The sequence below is a fragment of the Hetaerina americana genome, unplaced genomic scaffold (assembly GCF_022747635.1).
Source record: "Hetaerina americana unplaced genomic scaffold, ioHetAmer1.1.p SCAF_19, whole genome shotgun sequence".
NCBI classification, from domain to species: Eukaryota; Metazoa; Arthropoda; class Insecta; order Odonata; family Calopterygidae; genus Hetaerina; species Hetaerina americana.
In genome coordinates this window covers 8,289,892-8,305,575 of record NW_027286752.1, presented here as the reverse complement: position 1 = coordinate 8,305,575, position 15,684 = coordinate 8,289,892, and the positions used below count along the sequence as shown (strand labels likewise).

The following is a 15,684-nucleotide window of genomic DNA, read 5'->3' as shown; positions in this document are numbered from 1 at the left end:
ATTTTTCACTATGATAGGCGAAATCAAAGGCAAGAATAATCACGTTTCGAGAAATTTACGACCACAGCCGCCGTCCTGCCCCACGTCAGCAACCAATTGACGATGTTCGCATTTAAATTTATCATCGAATCCTCTCACGTAGGCTTGATTGTGAAATAATCACTGTTTTCAAATGGGCGTGTGTGTCTGTGTTTGTGTGTAGTTTCCGTTTCGAAGGAGTTATTAAAATGATTTGAAAAAATTATGACCGTGAGTTTTCTCTTCCATCTCCGTGTTTTTTCGTGGCAGGTCCAGGATTCGCCCTTTGCCGCGGTATGGGCGGTATCTCTTACGCGTGGGACGGAGGCGATCTCACGCGAAATCTTCTGTGAACTGCGATCCATCGCCGCGATCCGTATGTCGCACCCTCTCTGGTCTATCTTCTATTTGTATTTATGTTCTCTACTTTCGATTCGCTTCGGCGGGCACATCTATATCGTTTATATAGGGTCGACGTAGTTAATTTTGCGTCACGGTAGCGAAAGGCTTGACTTGAAGCTTAGGAGTCAGCACGTTGAGGGGTTTCACTGATAATGAGTATTAAAGGTTCCCAGTTATAACTTTGCCGGTAGTCCTTTCGGGAATTCATTAAAATCGCCGAGTTGTTCGGAGAATTTCGGCGGGACGTTTCGTCCAGGAGACCAGGTTCGCGCCAAGGGAACAAGGGCCTTAATAATCTCATTTTCATAACTTCGTATGAAGAGTTGTAAATTTATGATCATGGATGGTATGCGCCTTTCCCCAAATTAAATTGTCTATTCCCACAGTGGCAAAATGTCCCAGTTTTCTGGTAAAAGAGGAACTCACCTCGCGTCAGCGGAGAATATAGTGTACCTAATCTTAGGAAGACGGCTCATATCTTCACGATGAGCGAACCACGCTCCGGCTCTCCCCCCCCCCCCCCCCAAACACTCGCTTGGACCCTCGGATGTGACTCGATGCGAAAGAAGCGGCGTGCTATTGTCATGTCGCCTCCCGGGAATGTCTCTCTCGCGTTACGGATAAATGCAGATTTTTTGTGGGAAACGTGTTTACATGCAAGTTATGAGAGTGAAGAGGAATGAAGGTCTGGAATTGCAAATTCCATTTTTCCGGAGAGGTGTTGCAAGTTTCCAGGATTCCCTGTCGACCCAAGCTGATGATATTGGTTTCAAATTATAACAAGATGGTAGGAGATACGTTGTTATTGTAATTTTTTTATTTTGCCATAATTGGAGGCATTTTTTTCCATTTACTCATGCTGGCATTATAAGAAGTAATTTCATTGTCACATGTTATGATAAGTTACTAGGAGAAGAGGTCGTCTCAGATTAATATCCTTACGACAAGTGAATGCATTCATATAGCAGTTCTTCCTGTCCAGCGGCATTTTTGTCAATGCTTGCACACATACACACGCATTCACACACTAATGCATTTATTGCGAAAAGGGATAGCAACGCATAAGGGCGACCCTAAGGTTAGTGGGGAAGATGTATAGGTGCAGATTCCAAGCAAAAAGAGTTTCCTCTATCGGGACTCGGACCTTCGACTTGCAGGGTCGATATTCTGACTCTAAGCTTCATGATTAGAGCCGCGGCTCGGAAATTCGAAGGTCCATGGTGCCAAGATAACGTTTTTCTGCGTCGAATACTCACCCTTCCACCTTTTCCACCAACCGTTTGTTTGCATATAGTATGTGTTCCTATCGTATGTGTCCCTATCCATCCCTTTTCTCTACATCTGTATAACTGTACGAATATGTTTTCGCCGTTTTCCGGGCTTTCGTGTTTGAATGTGTAAAAGACCTTCAGTTAATTGCCGTGGCATAGATTTCGCAGCTGTAATATTTCTGCCGTCTCGTTTGGTCATCGACGAAAATCGTGATGCGATTGTGTGCTACTAGATATTAAAATTCGATGATGATTCAACTTCTCGTCTTTCTTTACTTCGTGGAAATCTCTCATTCCCTCGGCGGCATCCTACCCCGACCCTCGCGGTCAAACATACCGAGGCATGGCGGCGAAACGACCTCATGTGAAGGATTGATTCCTCCTACTCTCTCCCCCCAACCCCCACCCCGCACATCCCCTTCCTCCTCCTCTCCCGTCTTTTATTTTCGCTTTCGTGCCCACTGATGGCCCCTGCGTGTCATCTTCCCACCCACGTGCCCACCCATGAACGCGCGCGACAGACACACACTAGCACACAATGCGCTCACCCTTTTTAAAATTGCCATCGACCTACTTCCACGGCAATTTAGACGAGATGCCCCTCCCTTGCCTTTCCCATCCCCCCCCCCCACACTCTCAACCCCCCCCCCCCCGGCCCCTCATCCCGCCCCGCATCCTCCTCCACCTCCAATCCCATACTCCCCCACACACACTTCCCGCCCCTCGCGCTATCAACTCGCCACCACGACTCCCTCCTCCACCCCTGGCCGACTAAAGCGGACCTTTTATGTCGTGTGGCGGGCGCTCTCGCCACCGAATCGCACGCACCATGCGCCAATATGCGCTTGTCCATCGGCCGTGCCTTCGCTCACTAAGGTAAATGGGGAGTGTTTAGGTTTAAGCTGGCTCTCTAGTGATGGGATGTCTTGATTGAACCATTTCCAAATGAACCGTTTACTCCATGAAGGCAAGTGAACAACCGACGCTGTGTGCGGTAAACCCTTCTACGTCAACGGAATAACTCCGCTTTTGTTCGTCAGTAGTGAGTGCATCAGGGAAAGGGAGGTCAGTGCGTCGTTTGGTGAATCAAAGCCTTCCGCTTTTGTTCGCTTACATGTGACCTGTAGATCAGTGCCGAATGTATATCAGTGTATTTGCAGTTCTTCTTTGCAGTTAATCGGTATATTGTGTTTTTTTAGCTCCGCGAAGAAAACGCTTCAATTTCAGTTCGCAGTTAGAGTTTTAAAAAATAAACAAACTTTAATATTCCACATTTTCTTGTAAAAATTTGACCTCTCAATGTAACAATCACGTCGTACTAGAGAGGTTTGGATAATATTTACTGGCGTATGTGTATTTATATATAACTTAAATATCACTTGAAAATTACGTGATTGCTACGCTGAAACCGTTCGATTCCTTAACAATAGTGCTTGCTTTTATTACAAAGTGGTTTACTTTTCGATTTGTCACGCTTCCACAGCGACAAGTCACCTTGATTCGAAAGTGGACTGTTCTGAAATGGTTATGGAAAATTGACACTTCTCCTGAATTATAATATCCGGCGGAATAATACAAGAGTCGCTGAATTATCGCAGACGAGGTGTACTCCCCCACCCATCCGCCGTCTGCTGCTATTTCTCCCGAATCTTGCCGAGCCCGCCTTCGAGGTGCAGTGGCCTCAACACCCTCGATACGAAGGAGTGGCAACCTTTCATCTCCGTACATCCCTTCTTCGCCGCTCTCCCCTCGGCCGATGCAATTCTCGTGTGCCCCTAATCTGCCCTTGTCTCTTTGCCATGAGGATTCCCCCGAGTGTAGCGTGCGTCGGTCGACCCCAGTCAACACTGTGTGGCACTCCTGCTTGCCACCCGCGCCTCGGCCAATCGTGGCGTCGGTGAGCGAGGGGAGGAATCCCGCGAATGCTGCGCGAGTTCATCCGAGCCGACTCTCATGTGTTTGGAACCCTATGCAGCGGAGTAGGGTTGACCTTGTTCCAATGGTAATGCGGAGGACATGAGGGAATGAACCCAGCAGCAAATTATAGATCAATTTCAATCTGATATCGGTATATTTGATCCAGTAGTTACATAAATACTGATTGGTCCTCTTTGAATTTACCGCCCATGTTCACTTTTTTGGTGTATTTTACTTTATTGCAACTGTGTGCATTATTGTGATAAAAATTTGCTCTGGAGTGCGTTTACAATAAAAACATCAGTTGAATGATGAATTGCCCCGAGTGATTAATTTCCGTCGTTGCTCATTGGTTGGAATCTCTGAATACAAAATATGATCGCACTCCTTTTGTTTGCGAGAGAGATTCTACGAGAAAGGCCGCGTCCGTAAATATTGCGGTATCATTAGTTACGACACCCAACTGTCTAAGGAGATTACGTTCCATGTTTCCAGGGAACAAATTTCTTTTGCTTCACAGCGGAATCCAAGTACCGACTGTCATATGATTCCTGGCTCCTCACCCTCTTTAAGCCGCTAATGCCAATGCCTCCAGGAGTCCGATGACTCTCGAAAAGTGACGTTCACTAAGTTTCAAATTAATTATGCCTTCTCTCTTGATCGGTTTGGCCGTAAATGCTATTAACGAAATTAAATGAAGAATGAAACAGCTGGAGCCCTTCCTTGCATCCAAACTCAGTAAAATCTATTTCAAACTCTTTTCATCGGAGAATGGGACTTTAAAACGATTACAAATTCATATTTTTTTATGATTCATGGCTACGATTCAGTGTCTCTCCTGTATTGCAGTCTTTAATCGTTAATTTAATGACAAGTACGTATATTTTTGCATTTATTTGGGGCATTTATATTTATCATAACCTTCTCATTGACAATAATTCATTATGAATCTTAAGTTTTACATTTATAGGTTGAATTTTAAACTTATTTATTCGGAATTTTAATTTCATATTATTAAAAGAACAAGTGTAAAGTGTACTTTTCAATTTTATTTCTCAAAAATGCAGCATATTTAAGTTAAATTAAATTTCTTGTAAATAAATCCATTGAAAAAGAAAACAATCAGCAAAAACTGGATGGTAGCCTCCAATATGCATGGAAATAAATACGAATAGTGAACATAGTGCGTAGATTAGTACATCCAGTGGCGTAGTGGCATGGGGTAGGATTTTTATGGAGCCTGGTACTACACACTACTGTACTTCTAATGTCTAACTTACATTCCCATAAATATCCTTAATCCCGTAATACATCTTAAAGTAGTCCGAGTAGCTCATTCCGTATCTCTGTATTCTTTCTAAGTCTGTTAATTTCGTCCGAAATGCCTATTCCTGTCTCGCCTTTATGTCGCTTTGTCAGCGTTCTTCCTTCCATTATCATCTCCAGCATCCCATTGCCTCTCAGTACTTCCTGCACCCACTTGTCATGCCTTCTGCGAATTCCTCTGTCAGCACCCTACTCCCTTCTCCCACCATGCGCAGAACTACATCATTAGTGTCCTCTTCGCCTATTTAATTTTCTCCATCTTTCTCCACACCCACATCTCAAGGACCTCCGATCGCAGACTTGTCCTCCCGCCTCATAAATCCGGTTTCTTAATCATACGCTCCTACGTACTACGTACGTACATTAATCATACGTATTAAAGTTTTTAATAGTATTTTATGCATAGCATTTTCAAGAGTAACTAGCGTGTCCCTCATCAACTCTCACCTCTTTGTTAAATTTTGCTTCTTAACCTGACGATATCCTTCTCTTAATCCCCCCACCACTCTGTCCAACTCCATCCAAAACGATTCCCAAATAGGAGAACTGCTTTATCTGTTCTAGTTTGTACCCTCCAACTTTTATGTTCATCCTAGTCTTACTATTTATTTTACATTCTTGAGATAAATAATTGAAGTGATTTCCCGCTGCCGTCCTCAATAGTGTTTTTAAAGTGACAGCATCACTCAATGATATCAAGCGTTGATGTATTTTTTGTTATGTTCATTGTACGTTTATAGATATAAAAACAGTGTGAAGAATGATAATTTTTAAATTGTTTTAAGTTATTTACGAGTACGTCTTATTACATAGTAACGTGTTGGATTGGTATTCATGAATTTTCTGGATTTTGGATACAACTTAAAGTTCGGCTAACTAAAAAGAAATGAAAAGCCTCCATTTGATGGAGCTCCACTTGAGTGCTCTCCCACGCTAGTCCTCCAAGGATGATGGGCGCTCAATTTTCAGAGCCATTGTTTACGGATTAAAGATTTCAGTGCTTTCACTTTCCGCCTCCGCACCCATATCTTTATTTATGTGGTGTTTGATTCCAAAAAAATGATCGCATTTACGGAGACACAGTAATCGCGGTGCAGAACTTATTTACGAAATTTATCACCGTAAGAATCAGTTCCGTTTAAGCTCCCCTCCCTTCCCATTCTTCTCCTCCCCCTCCCCTCCACAGGTGCACGCTTCTATTTGTGATGGCGGGAAAGTGTATTCTTATCGTCTTCTCTCGGGATCTCGAAGAATTGATCAAAGCTCGGGAAGAAAAGGAAGATCTTCCGTGTTTCGCAAATGCGGACGCGGCACATTATAACCTTTTGTGCATTCTTATAAAAAAATTTTCTTCCTGGCTATGACTGACTCTTTGTTTCTTTTGTTTTGTCGCTCCAGGATTCCCTTCGCGAGCATCATCACATCCCGAAGGCGTCGCGGGCGACGTCCAGGGCCGTGAGAGCGGCTGAGTGGGACCCCGGAAGGAGGAGAGGAGGGAGGCGGAGGATCATTAACGGGGCTCTCCCGACGGACACAGTGCTATTGACCGACCCCAATCCGCCCTCCTGCGTGCTCGGGGGATGAAAGAAGACTAGGGAAGTGCAAGGGGGTAGAGGAGGAGGGGGTCCACGCACCATCGATCGCACCTTTCGAGTGAAGGAAGACGCGAGGGAAAGAGAAAACGTCCCTTCGATTTGATCGCTTCGGCAGGAGAGGTGTCCGCGATCGCACACGCAGCTCGCGAATCCACGTGGGTTCCTACCATTTGGGATTCGGAGGTGCGCGAGAGGGGGGAGGGGACGGTGGCGGGACCGGAGGGGTGAAGTGACGGGGAGGCGTCGATGGGAAGGGGCGCCACGGGTAACTACCGCGCTCACTGGGGTGCGAGTGTATTTGCAGTGAAAGGAAGTCGGGCTCGCACGCACTCCCGACATTCATTTCTGGAGACATAAAGGATTTGAGGAGAAGGTCCGGAGGTTGTGGAGGGTGGGAGGTAAATCTTACGGGCACGAGTGCAAGGGTGTTCGGGGGGAAGGGGACAGCCGCTAGCCGGAGGAGAACCAGTCGGACGCATCGTCCAATCCCCTCTTTTATTTCCCCCCTCTCCGTGTTCTTTTTCCCTTCCGCTTTCGCTATTTCGGTGGATCCCGCTGCCAAGAGAAGACCATACCCCTCACCCGTTCCCCATCCCCGCCAGAGGGTTGCCATGGCGCGGGTCGGCATCACACCGCCGATCGCGAGGGAAGACCCCGAACAGAAGAGGAACGTGGAGGAGGAGGAGGCTTTAGTGTCGTCTGCGGAGGAGGTGGATCGAGGGAACGACGTCGCGGAGGTGGCGACGCCGACGTCCTGCCGTCGGACCCTTCGCCCGCCGATCGAGCGCTGCTGAGAGCCCCGTGCGCCGCGACGCCCGCCGCACAGAACGTCGCGGAACCAGTGCCAGCTGAGGAGGCGCCGAGGGAGCACGCTTATAGCCAACCCCGTCGCTCTCTCTCTCGTTTCCTCCTTTTAGACCCTTTCTTCCCCGTCCCCCGCCCCGCGAACGGTTCCACCTTTAATCTCTCCCTCTCTCGCTCACTCTCTTCCCCTTCGAGGCTTCTTCCCTCGCAGTCTCTCTTCTCCCTGTCGCTTAGTCAAGTGCCTACTCATTCTCAGGATTAAACCCGGACGTATTCAATCTCCGAGCCCGTCCTCGGAGACTCACAGCGACTGCAGTTCAAATAATATCGCCACTGTATCAACCCTAGCCTATATGACATTATATTTTCGGCCTGAGGCGTGTGTTAGTTCGAAAAGTATTTAAAATCGTCTTAGTGAAGTGAGCCCCCAAGGGAATTTTCGGATAGTGAATTTTCAGAGTTTTGTGATACCCAATAGTTAAATAAAAACTCCCAGAGTGATTGTGCGTGTGTTTTTGATGTGTTTTACGAGTTTTGATGCTCACTCTTTGATATTATTCCTTCGGTGAACCCTGTCATCGCATGCAGGCTGGTTGTCTGTTGTTCTGGATGTTTTTCTGTGCCATCTTGTGAGGAAAAGGGAATGTGGTCGGAATCAGGGCCCGCGGATCTTCACACGATTTTTTGAGTGAACTCCTTGGCACTTCGATTCTGACCCGTTATAACAGAAATTAGTTTCCCGTCAGAAAAAAACCCGTCCCTCAGTTAACATGCCCTGGCCGTCGTCCGGCAGTTTTCGTAACTCCGAGAGTGGTCCTCCCGGGGAATGAACCCGGGACTGGCACGGGCGAGTCCCGCTGTCGGGAAGGAGGCGGGAGGTCGCTGGGGACAGGAGGACTCCCGCAAGGGCGAGGAGGCCGTCAGGGTGTACGCCAGGACTAACAGGTACGCCTCGTGTACTGTGGACCCGAGGCCGTCGAGAGCCGTCCACTGTCCCGATCTCAACGCCTGCCTCGTTTCCAGCGCCGACTGCAACGCCGTCCACTTCGGATACGCCATCCCGGTGAAGGTCCTACCCTTGGTCGACGAAGACGGGAGGAAGAGCTCGGCGACTGGGAGCGAGGTCACTGAGGATTTAGCGCAACTGGTGCTGGACAGCGAGGCTGAGCTGTCCCCGGAGACGGTCGCCTATCTCCTGGCTCACCATCCGCAGCTGCGCAGGGGAACGGAAGAGGAGGGATCGGAGGAGGAGGAGGGAGGTTTGGGGCCCTTGGTCCCCGGGAGGAGGGACGCGGAGGCTTGGCGAAGGCGTGGCAGCCTCGGCAGTGACAGCCGTAGCGACAGCAGCAGCAGCAGCGGTGGCGAGAGCGGAGGCAACAGCCCTCCCCCGCCGCCGCCGCCGTCTTTCGCCGCCTTGCGTGGCATGGCCAGCGCCGCGGCGCCCGAGATGCCCGCCCCGGCGAACCCCACTGTGACGAGGCGAAAGTTCTCTGCGGATTCCGCGGGCAAGGAGGTGGGGGGTGTTGTCAAGATGAGTGGGCAGGGTGGCGGCGGGAAGAGGCGCTCCAGCGAGTCCGATAAGACGACGTCTTCCTCGGCGGGAGAGGAAGAGGATGTGGCCGCGATCGCAAAGCAGATCTCCGACCACGCCGAGGCGATATACCGCGCTTGGAAGGCGCGGGGACTGGGTCCCTCGGAGATCCTCGGCTGCAAACCCGGGGACGCGGTGGAGGCGAGTTTCTCTGCCGCCGTCATCGGACCCACGTCTCCCGTCTCCGGGCCTTCTTCGTTCGCAGGCACCGAGAGGGTTCCAACAGTCCAGCGACCTGTTTCCGTGGAGCCCAGGCAATCCGGTCCCTCCGGCGCGGGGCCCACACCCGTCCGGAGGAGGTCGGAGCCGAACCAGTCCCAAGCGCTGACAAACCTGCCCACTCCCGTGCCGCAGCCGCCTCCCAGCGTGGGAATGCTCCTGGACGACGCCTCGGGCCTCGAGAGACTCGTGAGTGACTTCGTGGTGGAGGACAAGGCGCGCCAGAGGCAGAGGAAGAAGGAACTCCCGTCTTCGATTCAATCCGCCTTGCAGAAATTCGAGCGGAAAAATTCAGCGCCGCTGATCGGGAGCGTGGCGTCTATGTCCCCCATTTCGCAGCCTCCGTCCCCATCCATGAGCCCGCATCAGCCGGCCATCCAACCGAAACCAATCCTGACGCAACCTGTTCCCCAGCAACCGCAACAGCAGTCGCCTAACTCTCGTAACGAATCCCAGCAGCCGTCCGGCACGACGACCTGGCCCTTAAAAGTCAGAGGAGCGAAACCCGGGCCGGAACCGGGGAAGAAAGAGGAGGTCGTAACCAGCAAGTTGGTGTCGTCCGAGACGCCCGCCAGTCCTACTCCCCACAACGTAAGCAACACGGCCGCCAAGTATGCGACGATGCCCGCGAGGAAGTTGGCGAGTAGGGGAAACGACGAGCAGCGTAGGCTCGCCGACGTGGTCGACAGGGAGGAGGAGCGACTGATCCAAGCACTACGAACCGGGGTCGTCCTGGCCCCCGAAGACGACATGATCGACCAAAGGACGAGCGGCAGCCCCGCGAGGGAGGAGGTGAGGGCGCAGAACTCAACCCCGACGACCCCAGAGCTGAACAGCCCCAGCAGGGCGGAGGGCAACCGATTCGGGTTGCGGAAGTCGCCAGGGCCTGCCGAAGGGGCGGAGGTCAAGGAGGTGGTCCCCCCTCGTCCGAAACCCGAGGACCCCCCAACACCGAAGCCCAACGCCGCGGTGACGAACGGTGGGGGCAATCGGGAAACCCTGTCCGGGTTGTCCCTCGTGGACTACGCGAAGGCGAGATACAAGGCGGCCCAGGCGAGGCTGGACGACGCGAAGCAGCAGGGACCCGTCACCAAGGAGACGCAGTCCCTTGTGTCGGTGTCCGAGACGAGAAACAGATTCGAGAGGGCCGTGAACTCGAACTGGTCGCAGCAGCAGTGGACGCCACCGTCCTCCACGGACTTGTTCCAGAGGCGGAAGGCCGCCAGGGGGATCGGTAGTGCCATTGGTGAAGTGGTGCCGCATCCGGAGCTGACCTCGCAGCAGAAGCAGCACATCAGGGAGAGGAGCGGCGCCGCCGCCGCGGGTCAGGCCTCTTGGAATCAGAATGCTGCGGGTGGTGCCGTGGGTGCGGCTTCCGGTGGGACCGGAACCAACCCCGTGCGTCCCTTCTTGACGAGGGGCTCCGTGGCGGAGCGAGTGTTAATCTTCGAGAAGTGTCCGTCCAGTGAGCTCTTAGAGAAGAGGAAGGCACCGACCGTTGCGGCCATCACGGCTTCACTGCAGGCTCGAACACAGGTATGTGCCATATTTCTCCACAAATATTAAGGAAGCTCATTTCAATGCATACGATTTTCAAAGTTTTTCTAGTAATTGTGAGAATAATTTCATTCGTTGCAATTTTTAATGTGAAGGATGGCAACTATTTTCGTTAGATTTCATGGATTATAAGCAACAGTTTTTCTGCTTACGGACGGTCCTGAAATGTGTGATTTGTTGCTTGGAGTAACCAAAATTTTTTAATTCTCGTTTAAATACGCGATCGTCTGATTTTTTTCGTTCGTCACTAAAATTTGTAAAATATTCTCGTCTTTAATAATGACCAGTATTTTCCTATTCCAAGTCGAAATAGGTGGATAAATCGAACGAAATAAATGCAGAAACTATGGAGTGAAATTATGTTGAAAAAACATTTGGCCTCTACCTTAACATTAAGGTTGTTTATATTTCTCACGATGCCAAATTATTCTTTTCGTGCAAAACAGTGGCAGTGGTCGCAGAAGAAATTATTTAGCTCGGGCATACCTTATTAATTGGTAAAGCTTTGAAATATGTCCAATAATTGAGGTGTTGTGAACTTTTTAATGCCTTAAGGAAATGATAATCCTTCATTCTTTTATCCGTGATGATCAGTTGCATTTGCAGCATTAGCTGCGATTTTAAAGGACGCTGAAGTCATCGTAAAATTATTCCTGGGCTAGTTAATACTTCCCGTCCATATGGCATCGATCTTTTGATATATTATATTTTATTCTAGACCCAAACACTCTTGTTTTACGTGTGAATTTAAGGTAACCTAGTTCAAAATATCAATGGGACACCCACCATCTTTCTAAATGTTTTGATTTGGCGGGAAAAAGAAGGGGCCTATGTTTTTCCGCTAACGAAACTTCCTCGCTTGGGGTATGAATGTGTACAGCCTTCTGCGCATCATATTTTACATGGACTCTTTCCCAGAGATACTATGAATGTGTGTCATATTCTTGAGAAATTATTACAGAATAATTCGACTCATAGAATTTGCGTAAAGGTCACCCCCCTTCCCAACGGGGACAGGAAAGATTTTTTCGCTCGTGCGAATTATCGCATGTTTACGTTTTGGAATTCGGTAATTTGACCACTCTGGTTTCTTGAAAGCAATTCGATTTCATAGCCCACCTTCGGAGAAATCGAAGCCCTTTTAGGACAAATGAGGTCTTCATAAGGAGGTATCATCATATTATTCGGATCTTACGCGCTGGTGGTCGGGAGGTGTTCTCGGAAGAATGCCATAATGCGAGTGCGGACCTCCCCCTGCCTACCTTCCCGTACCGTGATTACAGTGCGAAAGTAATCGCACGCTCCACCATCACGGTTAGATCGGCCCTGTGATTCTTAGAAGTGTAATATGATTTCCTCTGAACCTCTTCGGTACGTAGAACTCTTCGCCTCCTGATTATCCATCACTTTGCGAGGATAAAACGTTGATTTCGGAAGTGAAAAACGTTGACTGCATGTTACGGCGCTTTCGACATACGTATGCAATAAATAAATGCTCCCTGTTCGCTTTGCCGAATGTTTTTGTGAGTGCGAAAGGTCCAGATCAGATTCGTTTAATAATTATGGAATTTTGACCCGGGCGTATACTTCTTGTCGACATGAATAGAAAATTTTTAATATGCTCGAAACGGTTGTATCGTATCTATAGAAACCGATGGCACGATCTTTCATATCTGCCCTATTTTCACATCTCGCCGAGGATTACGTATGGGCCCATGCAGTCCAATTACGAAGGAGTGAACTGTATCGATTGGAACCATTCTTATTAAAATAGGAAGAATATCAGTATTTTTCAACATTCACAATCATCAACAGTAATTTAACTCTAGGATAGCTTGACTGCATCCCTCCATTCTACCTCTCTCCAATTTATGATGTTCTTTAGCACGGTAAGAGTTCTGATTTAAATACAGAGACAACATATTTTATGACGAGAAGCGCGAGCTGTACCAATCGTCCTTTTGAAGAATATGGAAATATAATGCTTGATACTTATCTTTGACCTTGACTTACAATAATGTATAATAATGGAAATAATTAAAAATTAATTATAACTGGGAATATTCCTTCTGAATACACTATAACATATCAATCAATGTTTATAACTAACCTCATTCTTTGTTAAATATATGATACATTGAAAGGTTCTTTTGTCGAAAAGACTTTTCACCGAACCAATGAACTGAACGTAATAAAAAAAGATTGGGAAACTCGAGGCTATATTTTGGCTGAGAAAATATTCATAGATCTCGTGAGACTTTTCAGGAGGGCCAACAAAATGCCTCGGAAAACTGGGTAAGCCGGTGGTTGATAACGATTAAACTATCCTGCCAGTGATTATGTTATTAATCGGTAATTATTTTGATCTCTGTATATAAGTGATAAGTGTCTTAGGTTGAACGTCATGTATGTAATTAGGTATCACTTCATAGACGATATTGATGTCCAAAATAAATAATGGAAGTTGTTGTATCCTGAATAAATACTTTTTTCTTACGAATGTTTTCTCCCGATCTGTTCTATGCCATCACATGGCTGTTTATTTGTAGCTTTTCCGTTCCTGTTAGCAAGACTGTCCATTTTGACTGATTGTGATTGCTGATTGATTGGGTAATAATATCGGTACATCTAACGACAAGGTGTACCATTTATTCTCTTTGTGTCCCGGGAGAGAATGTGTTCTGTTAATGGCAATCATATGGACTTACAATGACTTTGAGAAATATTCTCGTTTGGAGTAGACTATTTTTTTAAAATAAACAGCGCACATTACTTCTCTTAATACATAAATAAGGAAAAATCGAGTGAGATACCTGCATGCTTGAATATTTTTAATGCCACGAAGTGTAAGGACTAGAATCAAATGAAGCATGGCGTCCCTCACGATTGTATTAATATCCAAATTAGTTCTATGAGGGTATGGAGAGACCATTAAATACCTCACCGAGTGACAACGGAGGTAGTCATTAAGAAAAATATTGTGCATTGAAAATCTAATACATTAATTTTTAAATGCAGTTTATCCTCCATAGCTTAATGATAAAACCTGAATTGTAAAGAAACACAAGGGTATTATGTATATCCAGTATATATTCAGTATACTATGTACTATATATATAGTATATATAGATACATGCATATATACTTGTATTAAAAGTCGCTGTTGAATTAAAAGTTGAAGAACTTGTGTATCTGAAATAACTTAATCCACATCTCTATTATCCTTATCGCATTTCTCTCTTTCCCCACGTGTTGCTCTATGCGTTATATTTTCTTGCGTTCCTCAGCGGTATAGCCAAAGTATATTTTACATGTCGTACATGATCGATAAAGAGTTCTCCTTGTCGCGGGCCAGTGACTACTAAAATACAACTTTTCGCCGACTCCTGCCGCTAATTATGCACTTTCCACCACACGTCCGTCGTTTCTGTCCCGATCCGCCTTAGTTGGTCGGATCGAAGGGAAGACCGCCCGGGCGAACGACGAATGGCACTCACGTCCCCGCATCGGGGGCCGGTGATGATGGAGCAGCCACCGCGGCGGAGGAGGCCTCCTCGCGTTATTTCCATATCGCGCGATATTCCGCGCTCGAGAGTCAATGAACTTGCGACGGATCAATTGCAGTCGGAGGCCGCCGTGATGTGGCGCTCTCGTTCCCCGACGGGGCTTTTACGAGGGGGGAGGAGGAGAAAGACTCGCCCCCCCCCCGGGCCACCTTTTCCCCCCTCCCATACGTTTCGCCTTGTTTATTTCCTCCTCGCCCTCATCCCGTTAAAAGGCCCACGTCTTGGCCCGCCTTGGCGCAGTCGCGTGGCGCTTGCTGCCCGACTCAACCCCCCTTTCCCGCCCTCAAACCCACCCTCTCCCCCACCCCCCGCTCACCCGTCTCCCTGGAGGTGGAAGATGCTCGAATTCGCTTCCGAACCTCATCACCGGGCACGTCGTCCTTGCTTGCCGACGATTCTTATCGTGGCCGTAAATTGCTATTTACCCTGACGGAAATCCCTTTCCACGGGAAAGAATTGGTTGTCTGAGACGGGGACAAGTATCTTGTGACCGCCGTGTGTATGTGACCACAAAGCACGATGATTCCCACGCGATCGGCGCGAAGTGAAAATGGAAGCATGCTTTGCTTTTATGCATATGAGCATATATGAAGTTGTGAACTGGGTTCGCTAATTTATTCTTGCCTCGGCAAATGCATAAAAATCTCCTGCGCTTCCTTCCATACTCTGGCTCTTATTGGCTGTGGTTGTATTTTTCTCTCGTTGCCATTCTCTCGCATGCTTCCTTTCTGCTCCTCTTCAGGCGTGTAGCCAGAACGGGGAAGGGCTGGGAGGGAGGCTGGGGAGCAGGTAATTTTGTTTTATTTGCATTAGTCTACCAGTAATTTAGGTTTTTAATGGAACCAGAAGCGAAACACTGCTTCACTTCCATCTCCCAAATGTCACGACGCTGAGCAACTCAACCCTCCACTTCACAATAAACCCTTTCTCATAATTTCCACTCCTTAGCAATTTCTCTAAAAAGGGTAATTAATAATTTTTGGCTGAATTATGTGTTTTAGCAGACAACTATCCCATTAATGCCAAATAGTAAAGTTTATAGTTTATCTATAAAATTAGATTAAGTCTTTGCAAACGAATCATACCTTTTTGCGTACAACTACGAACTTTTTGCCAAATTTTGTGGGTGGCCAAACTTGGACCGCTTGAAGTTGAGCCGTCTACGCCCACACCCTGGCGTCACACGTGGTCCCCCCCCCCATGTTCACCTCATGTTCGTTTCTTCTTATTGAATGCATCATTTACCAAATCTTTGTTAATGCTCATTTAAGTGCATGCCCTTCTTCAAGCCATCCACATCTTATCATGCCAGTCGCCAACAGGACGCACTGCAAGGAGTCTTAGGTCGCCATGCCCAGTTGGTAATTTGTCATTTTTAACGTGAGGTACAATTCTGTTTTCAGGCATTCGAATTTTTC

The 15,684-nt window shown here is 47.8% G+C and overlaps 1 protein-coding gene and 1 long non-coding RNA gene across 3 annotated transcripts in view; both read left to right on the top strand.

Moving 5' to 3' along the window:
* Window positions 1–6,706, top strand: part of LOC139687278 (uncharacterized) — a 355,024-nt gene extending 348,318 nt beyond the window's left edge. The window contains exon 6 of the long non-coding RNA XR_011700630.1: window positions 6,333–6,706. This is a non-coding gene — a long non-coding RNA (uncharacterized lncRNA). The remainder of the gene's footprint in view (window positions 1–6,332) is intronic.
* An 87-nt stretch (window positions 6,707–6,793) lies between these two features.
* LOC139687333 (mucin-19) overlaps window positions 6,794–15,684 on the top strand; it is a 172,370-nt gene continuing 163,479 nt past the window's right edge. For both annotated transcript variants that reach the window (XM_071584500.1, XM_071584501.1), the window contains exon 1: window positions 6,794–10,679. In XM_071584500.1, the coding sequence (XP_071440601.1) occupies window positions 8,160–10,679 (2,520 nt within the window). In that variant the 5' untranslated portion in view covers window positions 6,794–8,159. The remainder of the gene's footprint in view (window positions 10,680–15,684) is intronic.